At 47.1% G+C, this 15,697-nt stretch overlaps 1 protein-coding gene across 1 annotated transcript in view; it reads left to right on the forward strand.

Annotated features, from left to right (window-relative positions):
- TRIM71 (tripartite motif containing 71) overlaps positions 1–15,697 on the forward strand; it is a 371,406-nt gene that overhangs the window by 328,200 nt on the left and 27,509 nt on the right. Inside the window, exon 3 of the mRNA XM_069648819.1 lies at positions 12,243–12,377. Within this exon, the coding sequence (XP_069504920.1) occupies positions 12,243–12,377 (135 nt within the window). The remainder of the gene's footprint in view (positions 1–12,242; positions 12,378–15,697) is intronic.

Genomic DNA, 15,697 nt, shown 5'->3' on the forward strand with positions numbered 1-15,697 from the left:
CGAAAAGTTCCAGATCCACTCCTCTTGCAGGAAATTATGGACCTGTAGCGGACAGGAACAAGGGCTGGTACTCCCCCCTACTTTCTCATACCAAAGAAGGACGGAGGACTGAGACCCATCCTGGATTTAAGAGAATTGAACAAGTTCCTCAGAGAGTTACCATCTTGAACTTGTCCTTCCTCTCAGATCCTTCAGGCCCTCCAGCTCCAGGACTGGCTGGTATCTCTGGATGCTTATTTCCATGTGCCAATCCATCTCAAGCACAGGAAATACCCGAGGTTCGCAATTGGCAACTCTCATTATCAATTTCGAGTTCTGCCATTTGGGCTGACCTCCGCCCCGAGGGTCTTCAACAAGCTGATGTCGGTAGTGGCGGCGAGTCTAAGGAGGGAAGGGATCCACGTCTATCCCTACCTGGACGATTGGCTGATCAGGGCCGTTTCTTCGGAACAGGCCTGGATCTAGCTAGATTATGTCTGCCTCTTCCTTCACAGACTGGGCTTCTCCCTCAATTTAAAGAAGTCACAGATGATACCATCTCAGAGACTCCAGTTCATTGGAGCGGTCCTGGACACTTCCCTGGGAAAAGCCTCGCCACCAGAGGTGAGGGCTCAAGATATTCTACAGATGGTCACCAAGTTTCAAAATGCCCAACGTCTCCCAGCCTTCGACTTTTTGAGGTTGCTAGGCCTCATGGCATCCTGCATCTTCCTTGTGCCAGAGGCTCGCCTGAGAATGAGATCTCTTCAGTGGGCACTGAGAAGTCAGTGGTCACAATTCTCAGGGAGAATGTCAGACCTCCTCCGGATTCCGGACAAGGTAGCCCACGACTGCAGTGGTGGGCCTATTCAGAGAACATCTTGAAAGGAGAACTGTTTTGGCAACCATGGCCGGAGATAACAGTAGTCACAGATGCCTCGGTCACAGGGTGGGGAGCCCATGCCAAAGACTTGACCATCAGCGGTCGTTAGTCTCCATCGGAGTCCAGACTACATATCAACCTATTAGAGCTGAGAGCGATCAGACTAGCGCTGAAAGCTTTCCTGCCATCAGTACAGGGGAGAAATGTCCTGATAATGATGGACAACACGGTGGCCATGCACTACCTCAACAAAAGAGGAGGCGTAGGTTCACTACCACTGTGCATAGAGGCAATGCAGCTCTGGTTTTGGGCAATTCGGAAAGGAATCTCTCTATCGGTAGTCCATCTAGCCGGTGAGAAGAATTTGACAGCGGACGCTCTGAGCAGGCAGAGCAATCTCCCACGAATGGGAGCTAGCTCAGGAATTCCTTCAAGAGATCTTCGCCCTTTGGGGAACCCCTCAGGTGGATCTGTTCGCCACAAGCACCAACAGGAAGTGCGATCTGTTCTGTTCAAGGGAATTTCCCCCAAGAGGAGCTCTGGGAGACGCGTTGGTAGTGGACTGGGAGTTTCCACTCCTCTACGCATTTCCACCAGTCCCTGTTATTCCTCAAATGATCAGGAGGTTGAGAAGATTCCGGAAAACCATGATCCTAATTGCCCCGGACTGGGCCAGGAGAACGTGGTACCCGGACCTCCTAGATATGTCCATCTGTCCTCCAATCCATCTTCCACTCAAAGAGAATCTTCTCTCACAGAAGGGAGGTCAGGTTATCCATCCAGACATCAGAACCCTCAACCTTCACGCTTGGCTTCTGAAAGATTGCGGTACAAGGATTGGGATCTCCCTGATGACGTCATGGAGGTGTTGCTTTCGGCCAGAAGACCAGCAACAAAGTCTTTATACCGCTGCCGTTGGAACAAGTTTTGCATCTGGTGTAGGGAAGAGAATATCGACCCTTTTTGATGCGGTACACCAACGGTGCTATCGTTTCTACTCTACTTGGCAAACTCAGGCCTTCAAGGCTATCTCGCAGCGTTTTCTATCTTCAAGCGCACTCCGGAGGAACCATCGTATTTCAAAATTCCTCTAGTGGTACAATTTCTCAAGGGTCTGACTAATGTTTACCCTCCAAAACCATTCCAGGTTCCATTATGGACTTAAATTTAGTCTTAAACTTCTTAATGGGCACTCCATTCGAGCCACTTCACTCTTGCGCATTAAGATTTCTCACACTTAAAACTATCCTACTTGTAGCACTAACATCCGCTAGAAGGGTGAGTGAGCTTCAAGCTCTCTCCTGTAAACCCCCACATACAATCTTCCACAAGGACAAGGTTGTCCTCCAGGTGAAGCCTAATTTTCTCCCAAAGGTAGTTTCTGAATTCCATATTACTCAGAAAATTACCTTGCCTTCATTCTACCCTCCTCCCCATCCGGGGAAAGAGGAGGAAAGGCTACACAGGCTGAACCCTAGGTGAGCTCTCAGCTTTTACATCAGCAGAATGGCTAGAATAAGGCAAGCAGACCAGCTGTTTGTAGGATACTCATGTCACAAGTTGGGACTACCCATAACAAAACAAACCATCTCCAGGTGGATTAATTTGGCCATCCTGGAATGTTATAGACTAGCAGGGAAAGAGCCACCCCAAAACCTCAGGGCACATTCAACCAGGGGTATCGCAGTTTCTTCGGCTCTCCAGAGAGGGGTACCGGTCCGGGACACATGTGCGGCTGCCACATGGTCGTCCGCACATACATTCACAAAATTTTACAACCTGGATTCCTCCACTGCTCAAGAGACCAGATTTGGCAAAGCCGTATTACACTCAGTCCATCCCTAAAGGGATATATAACACTATCACTCCCTCCTCTAATTACATACCTCTGCTATGGGAGTCTATCAAAGATAAGGAATACGTCGGAGGACACAATCCCTTCGAAGAACAAGTTACTTTCTTACCTGGTAACGTTCTTTCGATGGGATGTTCCTCCGACGTATTCCTTATCGCCCCTCCCATCCATCCCCGCAGTGATAACTTCCATCGTGGTTGCAGCTTTCGCTCCTTCAAGGTTACTAACCAATTCAGGCATGTCTGTCTTATACTACAAAACGGAACTGAGCAACGGACGCAGCGCGTGTCTATTTATGAGCATGGTGACGTCGGCGCCGATACGGTGGCCGTCGAGGGACATCGACTTGGCGGACGTCGACGGGCAGCGCCCTCTACAGAGAAAAAATGTCCGAGGCCAGCAAGCTGGAAACGTATATCAAAGATAAGGAATACTTCGAAGGAACATCCCGTCGAAAGAACGTTACCAGGTAAGAAAGTAACTTGTTCTTCTGCTCTAAATGAATTAATTTGAACTGAAGTTTTTATATCTCCAATTGGATTGTTTATATGATTGTGATAATGTTTGAAATTATGTATGGAATTGATGGAATATCTTTTTTCCCTTTTTTCTCTTTTCTTTTTTTCCTTTTTTTCCTTTTAAGTTTACTGTAAATATGAAAAGAACCGTGAATTTTAAAGTTTTATGCCAGAAAGAATTGTTATAAATTGTAAAGTTTCTTTTTGAATCAAACACAATAAAAAAATAATTTAAAAAAAGAGCAGTGACTGCCGTTTGTTCTGTGCATCAAGGTCAAATAAGGTTTGTGCTGTCCATGAGGAGTTTAAGGTTTCTGGTCATTACCTTTTGACAGGTTCTCATTTCTTTGGGCCTAGGGATTGGAAGATGGTTTCATGTTTTCAGGCTGTGCTGCCACAACCATACATTGTTTTGGTTAGGTTGAGTTTATCTGTGGTTGTTTGTGTCGACAAGCTTGAGTCATGCGTTAGGGAGAATTCTCATACATGTGCCAATTCCCTTCACCGTAGAGACTCCCAGAAACTTTGCTGGATTTTTAGGACTGGATTTATTTTTACCTGGAGAGTGTGTGCCCTTTTCCCCACTCTCGTATTTTGATGTGTGTTTTACTCTTGTGTTCTTTGAATATGGAGTTTTAGACAACTCCATAGGCATCATCTTTTCATGTGTGTTACACAGCACCCTCAGTGCATTAACACAGGAAAGCCTTTTTAGGCTATCCCAAGGTTTAAATACCTTCTATGGGATAAACTACTGCTTCCCAGAGAAGAACAAGTTACTTACCAACTGGTAACGTTCTTTCGATAGGATGTTCCTCCAACGTATTCCTCATTTTAGATGTATTCCATCCAGCTTTGCTGCTCTTCGGACAAAAAAATTTGGCAGAGGGCGCCGTGCGTCGATGTCGCCGAGTCGATGGCCCTTCAAAGGCCTCCGTCGAGGGTGACGTCATTGGGTGTATAAGTAGCACGCGCAGCGCCCATTGGCCTCCGTTCTGTTTTTCCCCCTTTTTTTGCCTGTGATCTTATACTGTGTAGATTGTGCAGACAGGTATCAGCCTTGCGAGATTTGAAATAGCAATTACCTGGAAAAATCTACAGAGGGGTAGGTTGGGAGGGCGATGAGGAATACGTTGGAGGAACATACAATCGAAAGAACGTTACCAGTTGGTAAGTAACTTGTTCTTCGAGTGGATTGTGTCCTCCAACGTATTCCTCATCTTAGACTACCAAAGCAGTATTTTGTTACTTTCTCTGGAGGAGGGGCCAGATTTTTTTAATCAATGCCTTTAGATGCCGGAATGAAGCACTGCTTTTCCAAAAGTCAGCTCCCTAGACTGGGAAGCATCCAGGCTATAGAATTTTGAGAAGGTGTGAAGTGAAGACCAAGTTGCTGCTTCGCAAATGGACCTTATTCGGACACCTCTTTGAAGGGCTGTGGAAGAGGCGATGCCTCTGGTGGAATGAGCCCTCAACCCTTCTGGTGGGTCTTTTTGTGCTAGTCTGTAGCATTCTGAAATGCTAAGTACAATCCAGCGTGAAATTGTCTGTTTTGTTACTGATTGACCCAGTTTCCTTCCTGTGTAGCCTATAAACAACTGGTTGTCCACTCTTAAGTCTAGAAAGTCTAGAGATGTAAAAGCTTAAAGCTCTTTTTGGATCCAGTCTGTGTAATCTTCCTTCCTCCTTAGAAGGATGAGGTGGAGGATAGAATGAGGGTAAAACAATTTTTTCTGACTTAAATGAAAATCAGATATTACTTTTGGTAAAAAATGATGGTTTAACCCTCAATACAACCATGTCCGTATGGAACACAGTATAGGGTGGCCCAGAAGACAGTGCCTGCAATTTGCTCACTCTTCTTGCCGATGTTGGAGCAACTAAAAAGGCCGTTTTCCATGTTAGTAATCTTAATGGACACGTGTGCATAGGCTCAAAAGGGGCACACATTAAGAATTTTAGGACTAAATTTAGATCCCAAATCGGTACTTGAAATGGGTGAGGAGGAAACACATTAGTGAGACCTTTTAAGAACTGTGTTATCAAAGGAATTCTGAAGTAGGAGCTTTCTTCCGATGAGCGCTTGAAAATGGAAAGCGCTGCAAGGTAACGTTTTATTGTTCCGATATTCAGACCTCTATGTGCTAGGGTCAGAAGGAAAGATAGTACTTCCGGAATAGAACATCGAAAAGGATTGACATTCTTTTCCCTGCACCAGTTGCAAAACCTTTTACAACGGCAACGGTATAGAGACTTTGTTGCTGGCCTTCTTGCCGAAAGCAACACCTCCATAACATCATCTGGAAGGTTCCAATCCCTGTATCTCAGCCTTTCAGATACCAACCATGAAGGTTGAGTGTTCTGACCTCTGGGTGGAGAACCTGACCTTCCATTTGAGAGAGAGAAGGTTCTCTTTCTGAGGAAGACGTACTGCAGGACAGATGGACATATCTAGAAGGTCCGGATACCATGTTCTCCTGGCCCAATCCGGGGCAATTAAGATCATGCAGTTCCCGAAGCGTCTCAGCCTCCTGATGACCTGAGGAATGACGGGAATTGGAGGGAACGCGTACAATAGTGGGAAATTCCAATCCACCGCGAACGCGTCCCCCAGGGCTGCTCTCGGGGGAAATTCCCTTGAGCAATACCTTTCGCATTTTCGGTTGGTACTGGTTGCGAAAAGGTCTACCTGAGGGATTCCCCAAAGGGCGAAGATCTCTTGAATGACTTCCTGAGCCAGTTCCCATTCGTGGGACACCGTGCTCTGCCTGCTCAGAGCATCTGCTGTCATATTCTCTTCCCTGGCTAGATGAATTGCCGTTAAAGAGATTCCCTCCTGAATCGCCCAATACCAGAGCTGCATTGCCTCTCTGCACAGGGGTAGTGACCCCACACCTCCTCTTTTGTTTTAGTAGTGCATGGCCACTGTGTTGTCCGTCATTATCAGTACATTCTTTCCCCTGACAGATGGCAGAAAGGCCTTCAGCGCTAGTCTGATTGCCCTCAGCTCTAAAAGGTTCATATGTAGTTTGGACTCCGATGGAGACCAACGACGGTTGATTGTCAAATCGTTGGCATGAACTCCCCACCCCAGGAGTGAGGAGTCTGTCACTACTGTGATCTCCGGCCATGGTTGCCAAAAAGGTTCTCCTTTTAGGATGTCCTCTGTACAGGTCCACCATAGAAGGTCTTGTCTGACCTTGTTCGGTATCTGAAGAAGATCCGTCATTTGACCCGAGAACTGGGACCACTGAGTCTTTAGGGCCCATTGAAGGTATCTCATCCTCAAGCATGCCTCTGGCACCAGAAAGATGCAAGATGCCATGAGGCCGAGCAACCTTAAGTCGTAAGCCTGGAGATTTTGGGCATTTTGTAATTTGGAAACCATTTGAAGAATGTCTTGAGCCCTCGTCTTGGGAGGCAAGCTCTTTCCCAAGGATGTGTCTAGTACAGCTCCTATGTACTGAAGCTGTTGGGAAGGTGTCATTTGAGACTTCTTGAAATTGAGGGAGAAGCCCAGTTTGTGGAGGAAGTGGCAGATGACTTTCAGATGATCCAGTGCTTGCTCGGCAGAGCGCGCTCTGATCAACCAATCGTCCAGGTAGGGGTAGACATGAATCCGCCCTCTCCTGAGGTGCGCTGCCACCACTACCATTAACTTGGTGAAGACCCTCGGGGCGGAGGTCAACCCGAATGGCAGGACTCGAAACTGATAGTGTGAGTCGCCAACTACGAACCTCGGGTATTTTCTGTGTTTGAGATGAATCGGCACATGAAAATAAGCATCCTGGAGGTCCAATGACGCCAACTAGTCCTGAAGTTGAAGGGCCTGAAGGATCTGAGAAAGGGTAACCATCTGGAATTTGTCTTTCCTGAGGAATTTGTTCAAGTTTCATAAGTCCGAGATGGGTCTCAGTCCTCCAACCTTTTTGGGGATCAAAAAATACAGGGAGTACCATCCCTTGTTCCTCTCCGCTGCAGGTACTGGTTCTATAGCACCTTTCTCCAGCAGGGTTAGAACTTCCTGCTGTAGGAGCGGGTTTGAAGACTTCAACGGGTGTCTCCCTGGTAGATTGCTTTGAGGTTGCTTTAGAAAAGGAAGGCAGTAGCCTTGGGCTATTATTTCTAGAGCCCAAACATCTGAAGTAATGGCTCGCCATTCTTGCAGATGGTGCGACAGCCTGCCTCCTACAGGTGTTTTGTGGTGCAAGTCCTCAAAGTGGTTTTGTGGCGGATGTTGCAGCCGCTGATGGCAAAGAGGCTGCAGCTGGAGCTGGCTTAGCACGTTTTCCTCGTCCACCACGAGTGGCCTTTCTTTGGCGCCTTTGACTGGCCATTCCGCTCGTCTTTCCATATGAGGTGTAATAATGATAGGATTGTCCACTCCATGATTGTCCTTGCGCACAAAAAGGCTGAGGTTGCCTAATAGCAGCTCCTAAAGATTTGACCGCTGCTTTTGAGGTCTGCAACCTCTCAAGGCTCTTGTCAGCCTTGTTGCCAAAAAGGTGAGACCCGTCAAAAGGCATGTTCAGAAGGCGGTTCTGTATGTCCGGTGCAAAACCCGACTTTTGTAACCACGCAATCGTGCGCATTACCGTGCTAGTGCCCATGGACCTGCTTACACTGTCCGCAGTGTCCAATCCAGATTGAAGGGATTCCTGCATGGCCTCCTTTCCATCGCTAACGATGGCTAGGAAACCTTCCCTTTCTTCCCCTTCTGGTATGTGCTCCGCCGCCATTGCGATGCACTCCCACAGAGTGTACGAAAATTTTGCCAAGGCACATGTGGAGTTGGCAGATTTTAATGCCATGCTCCCAGCTGAAAATACCTTCCATGCCCAACCATCCACACGCTTATCGTCCCTGTCTGGAGGGATAGACGGGTACGCAGGTTTGTTGAAAGCTGTGGCTGCCTGTATGAACAGACTCTAGGGAGTTGGATGTTTTGACAGATAGCCTGGGTTGCTACTGGCTGGGCGGTATTTTGATGCGAGGGACTTATTTACCGGAGGAATAGAATCCAGAGTTTTCCCATTTTTGGCCACCCTGTTTTGTAAGGCTACATGAAAAGGTAGTACTGGGTCTTAAGTGGGACCATGGTCCAATATGTCTGTTAAATCGTCTTGGACGAATTGGGCTGGTGGTCTAGCCCATCCCAAGTAAAATACCACCTTGGTCATTAACTGACGGCAGGATGGACTGGCATGCTCTCCTGGATCTGGTCTACCAAAGTCATTCTCAGCAGTGTCAATACCACTTGCGTTATGTAAAGACTCCACCAAATCCCTCATTCTGCTTTCCTCTGAGATCAAGCATTCTGGGACATTTGGGGTGCCATATTCCAATCCAAAAGGTACATTTTCCTCCTCGGATCTCTCCTGTTCCTCAAAAATTGAGGTCAAGGATTTGAAAAACTCCTTCCTAGGGAGAGGTTTGAAAACCTTCTCTGGGAGAGGAGGAGGAGGAGGAGGAGGAGGAGGAAGAGGTGTTAGTACCAGGTTCTGAAGAAATTACATGTTTTTTAACTGTCTCCTTTTCTGGCTGCCCTGGCTTGGTTGCAGCCTTTGGCACCGAGGGTTTCGACGTCGATAAAGGCGTCGACGACATAGTGGTCGTCGACAGGGTCTGCTTCGAGGGCATCGAGGCAGTCTTCAACGATTTTCCCTTCAAGGTGTGACAGGTCTCAGACAGCGTCGGTGACCTCAAGCGGTCGACTCTACTCGAGCGTTTATCGCTCGGCGTCCTGGAAGGTTCCCTATCCTTCCTTTTACGATCACCCAGACTCGAGGGCGCGCAAGTGTAGGGGCGATGACGCTCCCGGCCGGCTTCCGAAGAAGCCGCGGACCGAGGCTTCGCCTTCTCAAACACCTCCATCATTTTGACCCTGAATGCTTCCCACTCGTCGGAAGACGAATGTTTCGTGGGGCATTTTATTTTTTTCGTCGACTCGTCTGGCGAGGTGGAGGGAGGCTTGTGGCGTCGTTTCTTTGATTTTTTTTGACGAAGACGAGTGATGAGAATCGCTTCGGGATCTAGATCGATGCCTTTCGCGTCGAGGAGATTTCTCCTCATGGGGTCTCGACTCGACGCTAGAGGCTTTTCGATCCTTCCGACCTACCTGTAGCTTTCCTCTCCTTTCTCGCAAGGCCTTCCCCGTCATCGCCTGACATTTTGAACAGGCCTCTATGTCATGCCCTTCTCCGAGGCACCACAAACACTCGCGGTGCGGGTCCGTGATTGACATTTTTGAGCCGCACGACTTGCATTTCTTGAAATCCGATCCCGTCATCGACACCGACCACGACCCCGAGGACATTATTTTATATATATATATATATATATATATATATATATATATATATATATATATATATATATATATATATATATATATATATATATATATATATATATATATATATATATATATATATATATATAGTTTCACAGAACTCAAGGCGTGCCGAATGTCCGAAGCAACGTAACTACGGAAAAACGGAACTGAGGCCAACGGGCGCCACGCATGCTACTTATACACCCGATGACGTCACCCTCGACGGAGGCCTTCGAGGGACCATCGACTCGACGCACGGCGCCCTCTGGCGAATTTTATTTTCCGAAGAGCAGCAAAGCTGGATGGAATACATCTAAGATGAGGAATACATTGGAGGACACAATCCACTCGAATGTAAATTTACGTTACTAGTCTTTTTTAATTCCTAGACCCAGCACACACTGTCTTACAATAGAGAGCTGGAGGGGTTACCTAATATCCCCTATGTCTAGAAACTCATGTAGCAGACAAGTGCTACCCTTTCCTATCGAAATGGCTGGTGGAATGGCTTTACAACGAACTACCATTATTTTTCCCAACCACGAACACCAGTAGCGTTAAATCGTGGGAGCCATGTTTTTCAAGATTGCGCTTAAGCCCCCTTTGTTTAAACAGGTCCTGGTCTTCTTTTTTCTCCATTTCATTTTGCAAAAGTCCTTCTAGATTTTGTCTGCACGCCAAACTAGGGTTGGTCCCTTTGTTTCTGTGCCTTTGGCGGCTTCAGGACGGAAGACCGCCTCTGGCACCTGAGTGTCTGGGGTGGGCATGAAGTGAGGGAGGTGCCCGAAACTCCCTGTGCTTAGTCTCCTAGGAGACCCAAATGCACTCTGGAGTGATTGGCTGGCTGACTGTCCAGCAAGGACAGCCACCCTGCTGGGTGAGTGGCAGCTAGGCTGGAATGAATGGGATAAAACAGTTTAAAAGGCGAGTCTCTTGGCTTGGAAGGCAGAGTCGACCACTGGAACGAAAGAACCGAAGACGAGCTGGAAGAAGACGGCTGCTGCAACTACTGGACTGTTGGTTTGCCCAGCGGAGCCCTGCTGCGGGTCCGAATCGCCAAGTTCATCTCAACAGAGAAGCCCTTCAAGGACGACTTCTTCATTTTGAGTTGGTAGGACCGATCAACTCGTAAGCCACCTGGATACCATTTTCAGAGCTGGTTAGGATTAACCTGGGGGAAAGGGCACCAGCTTGTGTGCTTGAAGAACAGCAAACGGAATCGAAGATTTTCCTATTTGCCAGCTTACCCGTGCAGTGCAGGAGCCCCCCGATGTCCTCTTGTCCCCACGACTGAGGGTCAGGAACAGCGAAATATGCAGGAACTTCCAGTAACAGAAGTCTTCAGCTGCATCTTTTTCTTCCAATATAAGGTAATGTGAAAACCAGACCAAGAGAACTTAACCTCTCACTGCGAAAGTTTGTGGAACTTTGGCAACTTGAAGGCCTAGTCAGCTTCTGACCCGACATGCAAACCTTTCCTCCGTGAACTACTTCTAAGAACCGTGGCAAAGAACTTTCCGTTTTAAAGACCAGAACCGTGTTTACTTTTACAAAACACTAGCCCATTGACTTTGGCCTACCTATTGCATTGAATGAACTCCTCTGGTGAACTCAAACTATCTGCACTGTTTTAGAGTAACTGTATTATTCGTTTTATTAACTTGTGCTTTTTTTGCTCCTAATTCAATTCTATTTTGCTCCTACTTCATGGGAGCTCAACTGCTTAGTAATGAGTATTGTAGTATAATTTCTGTGTGATATTGGTTGCCTCATTTAGTCAATGCTTTATAAATGATTGTGGAATAAATAAATAAGTGTTTTTACCAAGAAACCTTGAGTATAGGTGTCTATCTGAATACTTGTCATTGTAGACCTTTGTGTAACACCTTGCAAGCTCACATTCCCTCTTGAGAGCAGCCTGGCTGCTCAGCTCGCTACCAAAAACTGGTTTTGCTTGCAGCTGTAGTCCTAGTTGTGTGCAGTGGTCCCAAAGGGTACTGCATACAAACTCTGCCTAACAGCATGTGCTAGGACCTGGTTTCTTTGATGTGGAGTTGTTTGTGAGCTTGCAGATGGTTTGGATATTGTCTGTGTATTCCAAGCAGTTGAGGCCAGAGTTATTACATTCCAAACATGGAGCCCATATATATTGGAGAAGTGAAAAGAGGCTGCATCTGTGGTCTACTCCACAGGTGATGGTGTGGGGCCATGTGTGATGTTTATCCTGTCTGTGACGAAAAAGTGATCCAATGCGAAGTGTGGTTCCTTTTAATTCAATGTCCATCAATCTTTTTGGCAGAATTTTGTGGCTGATGGCACCGATGCCCCAGAGATGTCAAGTAGGATTAATGCACATGGCGAGTTAGTGTAGCTTTTGAGCATGCTGCATGTAGAGGAGAGTGTAGATTCTGTTTCCCTCGTTGGTCTTAATCCCTGTTGTATGGGTAAGAGCAACATGCCCTTGTTAAAACCTTTTCCTTTCCTTGAATGGTGCTTAGCTCCTGGATTAATATGTTCTCACCAAGGAGTCGGTTCCATCTGAATGAATATTTAAAAGATGTTTGCTTTTCCCTACAATGGTTTCATCATTCAGAGAAACCATGTTATGAGGTAGAATCGTATTGCTTTCGATGTGTTGTGCCAAACTCGCTCAATTGATCTTTTTTCTTTCAGCTGAGTATTGAGCAGGCCCAAGCTGTGGCTGACCAAGTAGAAATGAAAGCCAAAGTCGTTCAATCAGAGGTCAAGGCGGTCACTTGCAGACATAAAAAAGCTCTTGAAGAAAGGGAATGTGAGCTCCTGTGGAAGGTACAATGATTCTTCCGTTACTTCTGTTTAAACACTAACAACCGTGGTTGCTTCAATTGATTTTATTTTGCAAATACATAAATAATAGTGGGTTCTTGGCTGGTAAGATAGAGCATTATTCTACAAGTCAACATACTGAAGGAGTTTCCTTTGTCGGACAGCCATCTTGGCTACCCCTTTTCCTATCATTATAAAAGACGGCTGTGCCATTTTGCCCAAAATTATAAACTTCAGTAGCCTCTTTAATGGCTTCATTTGTATTTTATAACCGATATCCTCTCACTGGGTTAATGTACCTACTTCAGAGATTGAGTATTATGTATAATAAGATTAAATTCTTTTGTGGCTGAATGTGTTGCTTCCTGTGACTACCATCAAATAAGTACCATTGAGTTGGATAATATTAAGTTCTTTCTATGCAGTACTTGGATACACTCTGGTGTTAAATCCCTTTCCTAAATTTGTATCAAAGTTAGTGCTAGCCATACTCCTACGTCCTCCTCTTCCCTCCATACTTTTGGGACATACCGTCCATCGGGACAATACCGGAGCACTTTGAAGCATCAAAATAACTTTGTCTCATTCTTTTATTTGAATGCAGGGCCATCACACGTGACTGTAGACCTGCCTTCCGTGAGCTCTGCCCCGCGCCTCACCCTTCAGTCCTTTTCTCAGTGTGGTCAGACGCTCTTGCATCATAGGGAGATTTTTCTTTTTTGTTCCCTTGTCCTTCATCTTCCTGCTCCGGTTTATTCTGTCTATGCAGGAGCGTCTGGTATTTGTGGGCTGGAAAGAACGCCTATCATCAAATGGTCGTCCAGCAGTACCTTGCTTTGCCAATTGACACATTACATGATACCCCTCCATCGCTGGGATCTCCAGCAACCATGTCTCTTGTAATATAACAATTAAGAAAGATTGAAGCTTACAACCCAGTTCTGCGTTTGGAAAAGGTGCATATGGTGGCCTATGGTGTTCCAGGAAATCAATGTGAGGCCTGGACTTGTACATACTTCCCGGATGTTTGAGAATCCCTTTTGTTGGGATGCCTTCATTAACTATGACCAATTATTGGTTTGCTCTGAAGTTTTAATTTTATCTTTCAAGAGCTGTATTTCCGCTCTGGCATCAATAGGTCTCTCTACCGCACCCAGATCAAGTCTCTGATCCCATAGGTATTCAGAAATGTCATAACCAAGAATTCTGAAATTCTCTCGTTCATTCATAATACTATCACGAATAAACTTTGATTGTATGAAGACAATAGATTGATAAGCTCTAAAGCGATCAACAAAATCAACCCTTTGTAAATCATCTGAGGAGATACTAGCCAACGTTGGTAAGGCCGTGAACAACTGCTAAATTGCAGTTCTTCTCAGCGTAACAGAATAGTTTTCCGGTAATATACCCTCGACGATAATTCCATGAATGGCTTCTTTCCTTTTTCCTCCATTATTAGAAGACTGACACGGTTGTAGCGTTTGAATTGGGCCAACCGGATACCTATTCCCCTGGTCATCATTTGCACATTGATTTATACTTTGGGCTCTTTCAGAGTAAGACTTGGGTATTGCCATATTTTTCCAGCATGGGGTGTGGCATGATTCACATGAACATGAATATTCCCCGTTTTGAGGCTGGGAATCCTCGGTAAAGAAAAATCAGTTTGTTTCGTTTCTGAACTGTCTTTCTACTAATAACCAATCACTGGACTCTGGGTCATACTGCCCCCAGCCAAAGACTGCCCTCTACCTAAGCCCCTCCTTTGGCAGCCATCTTCAGATTTTTAACCGCACGTTCGAGTATTGGGAGTCCTCGTGCTATAGCTCTCGAGCTTTTACTGCGTTTTGCGTTTTTTTCAAAGAGTTTACTCTTATATTTACAGTCAATAAAGCCTCAAGCTCCACCGATTCTACTTCCGATCAACGGGGACCCGTTTCAGATTTTTTCTACGCCCCTCAAGGGTGAATTTTTGTTGAGTTTTCACTTCTTGGAGGATTCCGGAAGATCTTTGAGGCCTACCCCGCATGGTCATGGTCCAGGACAAAGGAAACACAACGCCTGTTGGATCCAAGCTATTCAGAAACTGCCTGGGATGCGGTTTGCAGAATGTTTTCAAGGAAGATGAGCACTCCCGGTGCCTCTACTGCCTTCACAACGACAAATCGCACGTGGAGAAGTACTGTGCATTTTGTAAGGACATGTCCGAACGGACAATGAAACCATCGCGTTCGACTCACCAACTGGCTGGAGGGGGAAGAGCCCAGCAGCAAGTGAGAAGAGGAAGAAGTCCGAGCGGTCTTCTAATTCTAAGACCTTTGAGGGGGCTCCGGCGACAGGGGCCCAACAAAAGGTAAAGTTCTGCGAGTCCGCGGGCACCAGGTGCGCCGAAGGTTCGGGCTCCTTGGCTGCCAGGCAGGGCGCCACGTCTCCGACACCATCAACCACGAGCCAACGCTCTGGCTCGGTGAAGAGTAAGTCTGAGAACCCGGGTAAGCTTCAGGAGAAGTCCCGGTCGATCCCGACGGTGACAGCCGAAGGGGAGCGAGGCAGCGACCCTCCCCCCAAGGTGAGGGCCTCAGGCGCGGAAAGGTGGCGAAGGCCCTTATTCACCGGGCTAAGGCCTCGATAGTCGTGGCAGCCCTGGCGAAGGGAATCATCTTTTCAACCGATTGAGAAGACCCTCGTGAAACTCCGGGAGGAGAGAGGGGAGGGGGGCACAGTAGCCATAAGAGACACAGATACAACCTATGAAGATGAGCTGGCTGGCGTCGCAAAGATCCTGGACGAGAGGTTCGAGGAAGTCCACTCCTACGGGAGGGATCCCGACGAGGCGGACGTAGAGAGCAACGATGGAGCCGACGAGGAGCCGCATGCCGTGGAAGAGACCGAGGACCCCACTCCCCAGCTGTCGCTCCTGTCGCAACTTATGCCAACACCACTGGACAACTGAGGAGCAATCTTGATGGCTATCCAGACCCTGTGTACGGAGATAAGGACAAGGTTGCCCTTACCCCCAGCGGACGATCCAGCGGCGCCTGGACCGTCGGGAAGCCCACCGAACAAGAGGAGGCAAATCCATCCTCCCCCTCCTTTCCAGCCTTCACCTCCTTTCCCTCTACCGAGGGATGAGACAGGAACGGAGATGGCGACGACGGGAACAGACGACGGTGGTGACGACGGGATGAATCTCCCATCAGGCCCTGCCCGGGCCCACCTCCCCCCAAACCCCAACGAAATTGGCTCTTTTCACGCCATGATCGACAGGGCATCAGAACTTATCCAGCTTTGTCCCGAAGAGCAGAATGAGGGTTTCTTCA

Source organism: Ambystoma mexicanum, chromosome 2q, assembly GCF_040938575.1.
Source record: "Ambystoma mexicanum isolate Mex_15411 chromosome 2q, UKY_AmexF1_1, whole genome shotgun sequence".
Classification (NCBI taxonomy): domain Eukaryota; kingdom Metazoa; phylum Chordata; class Amphibia; order Caudata; family Ambystomatidae; genus Ambystoma; species Ambystoma mexicanum.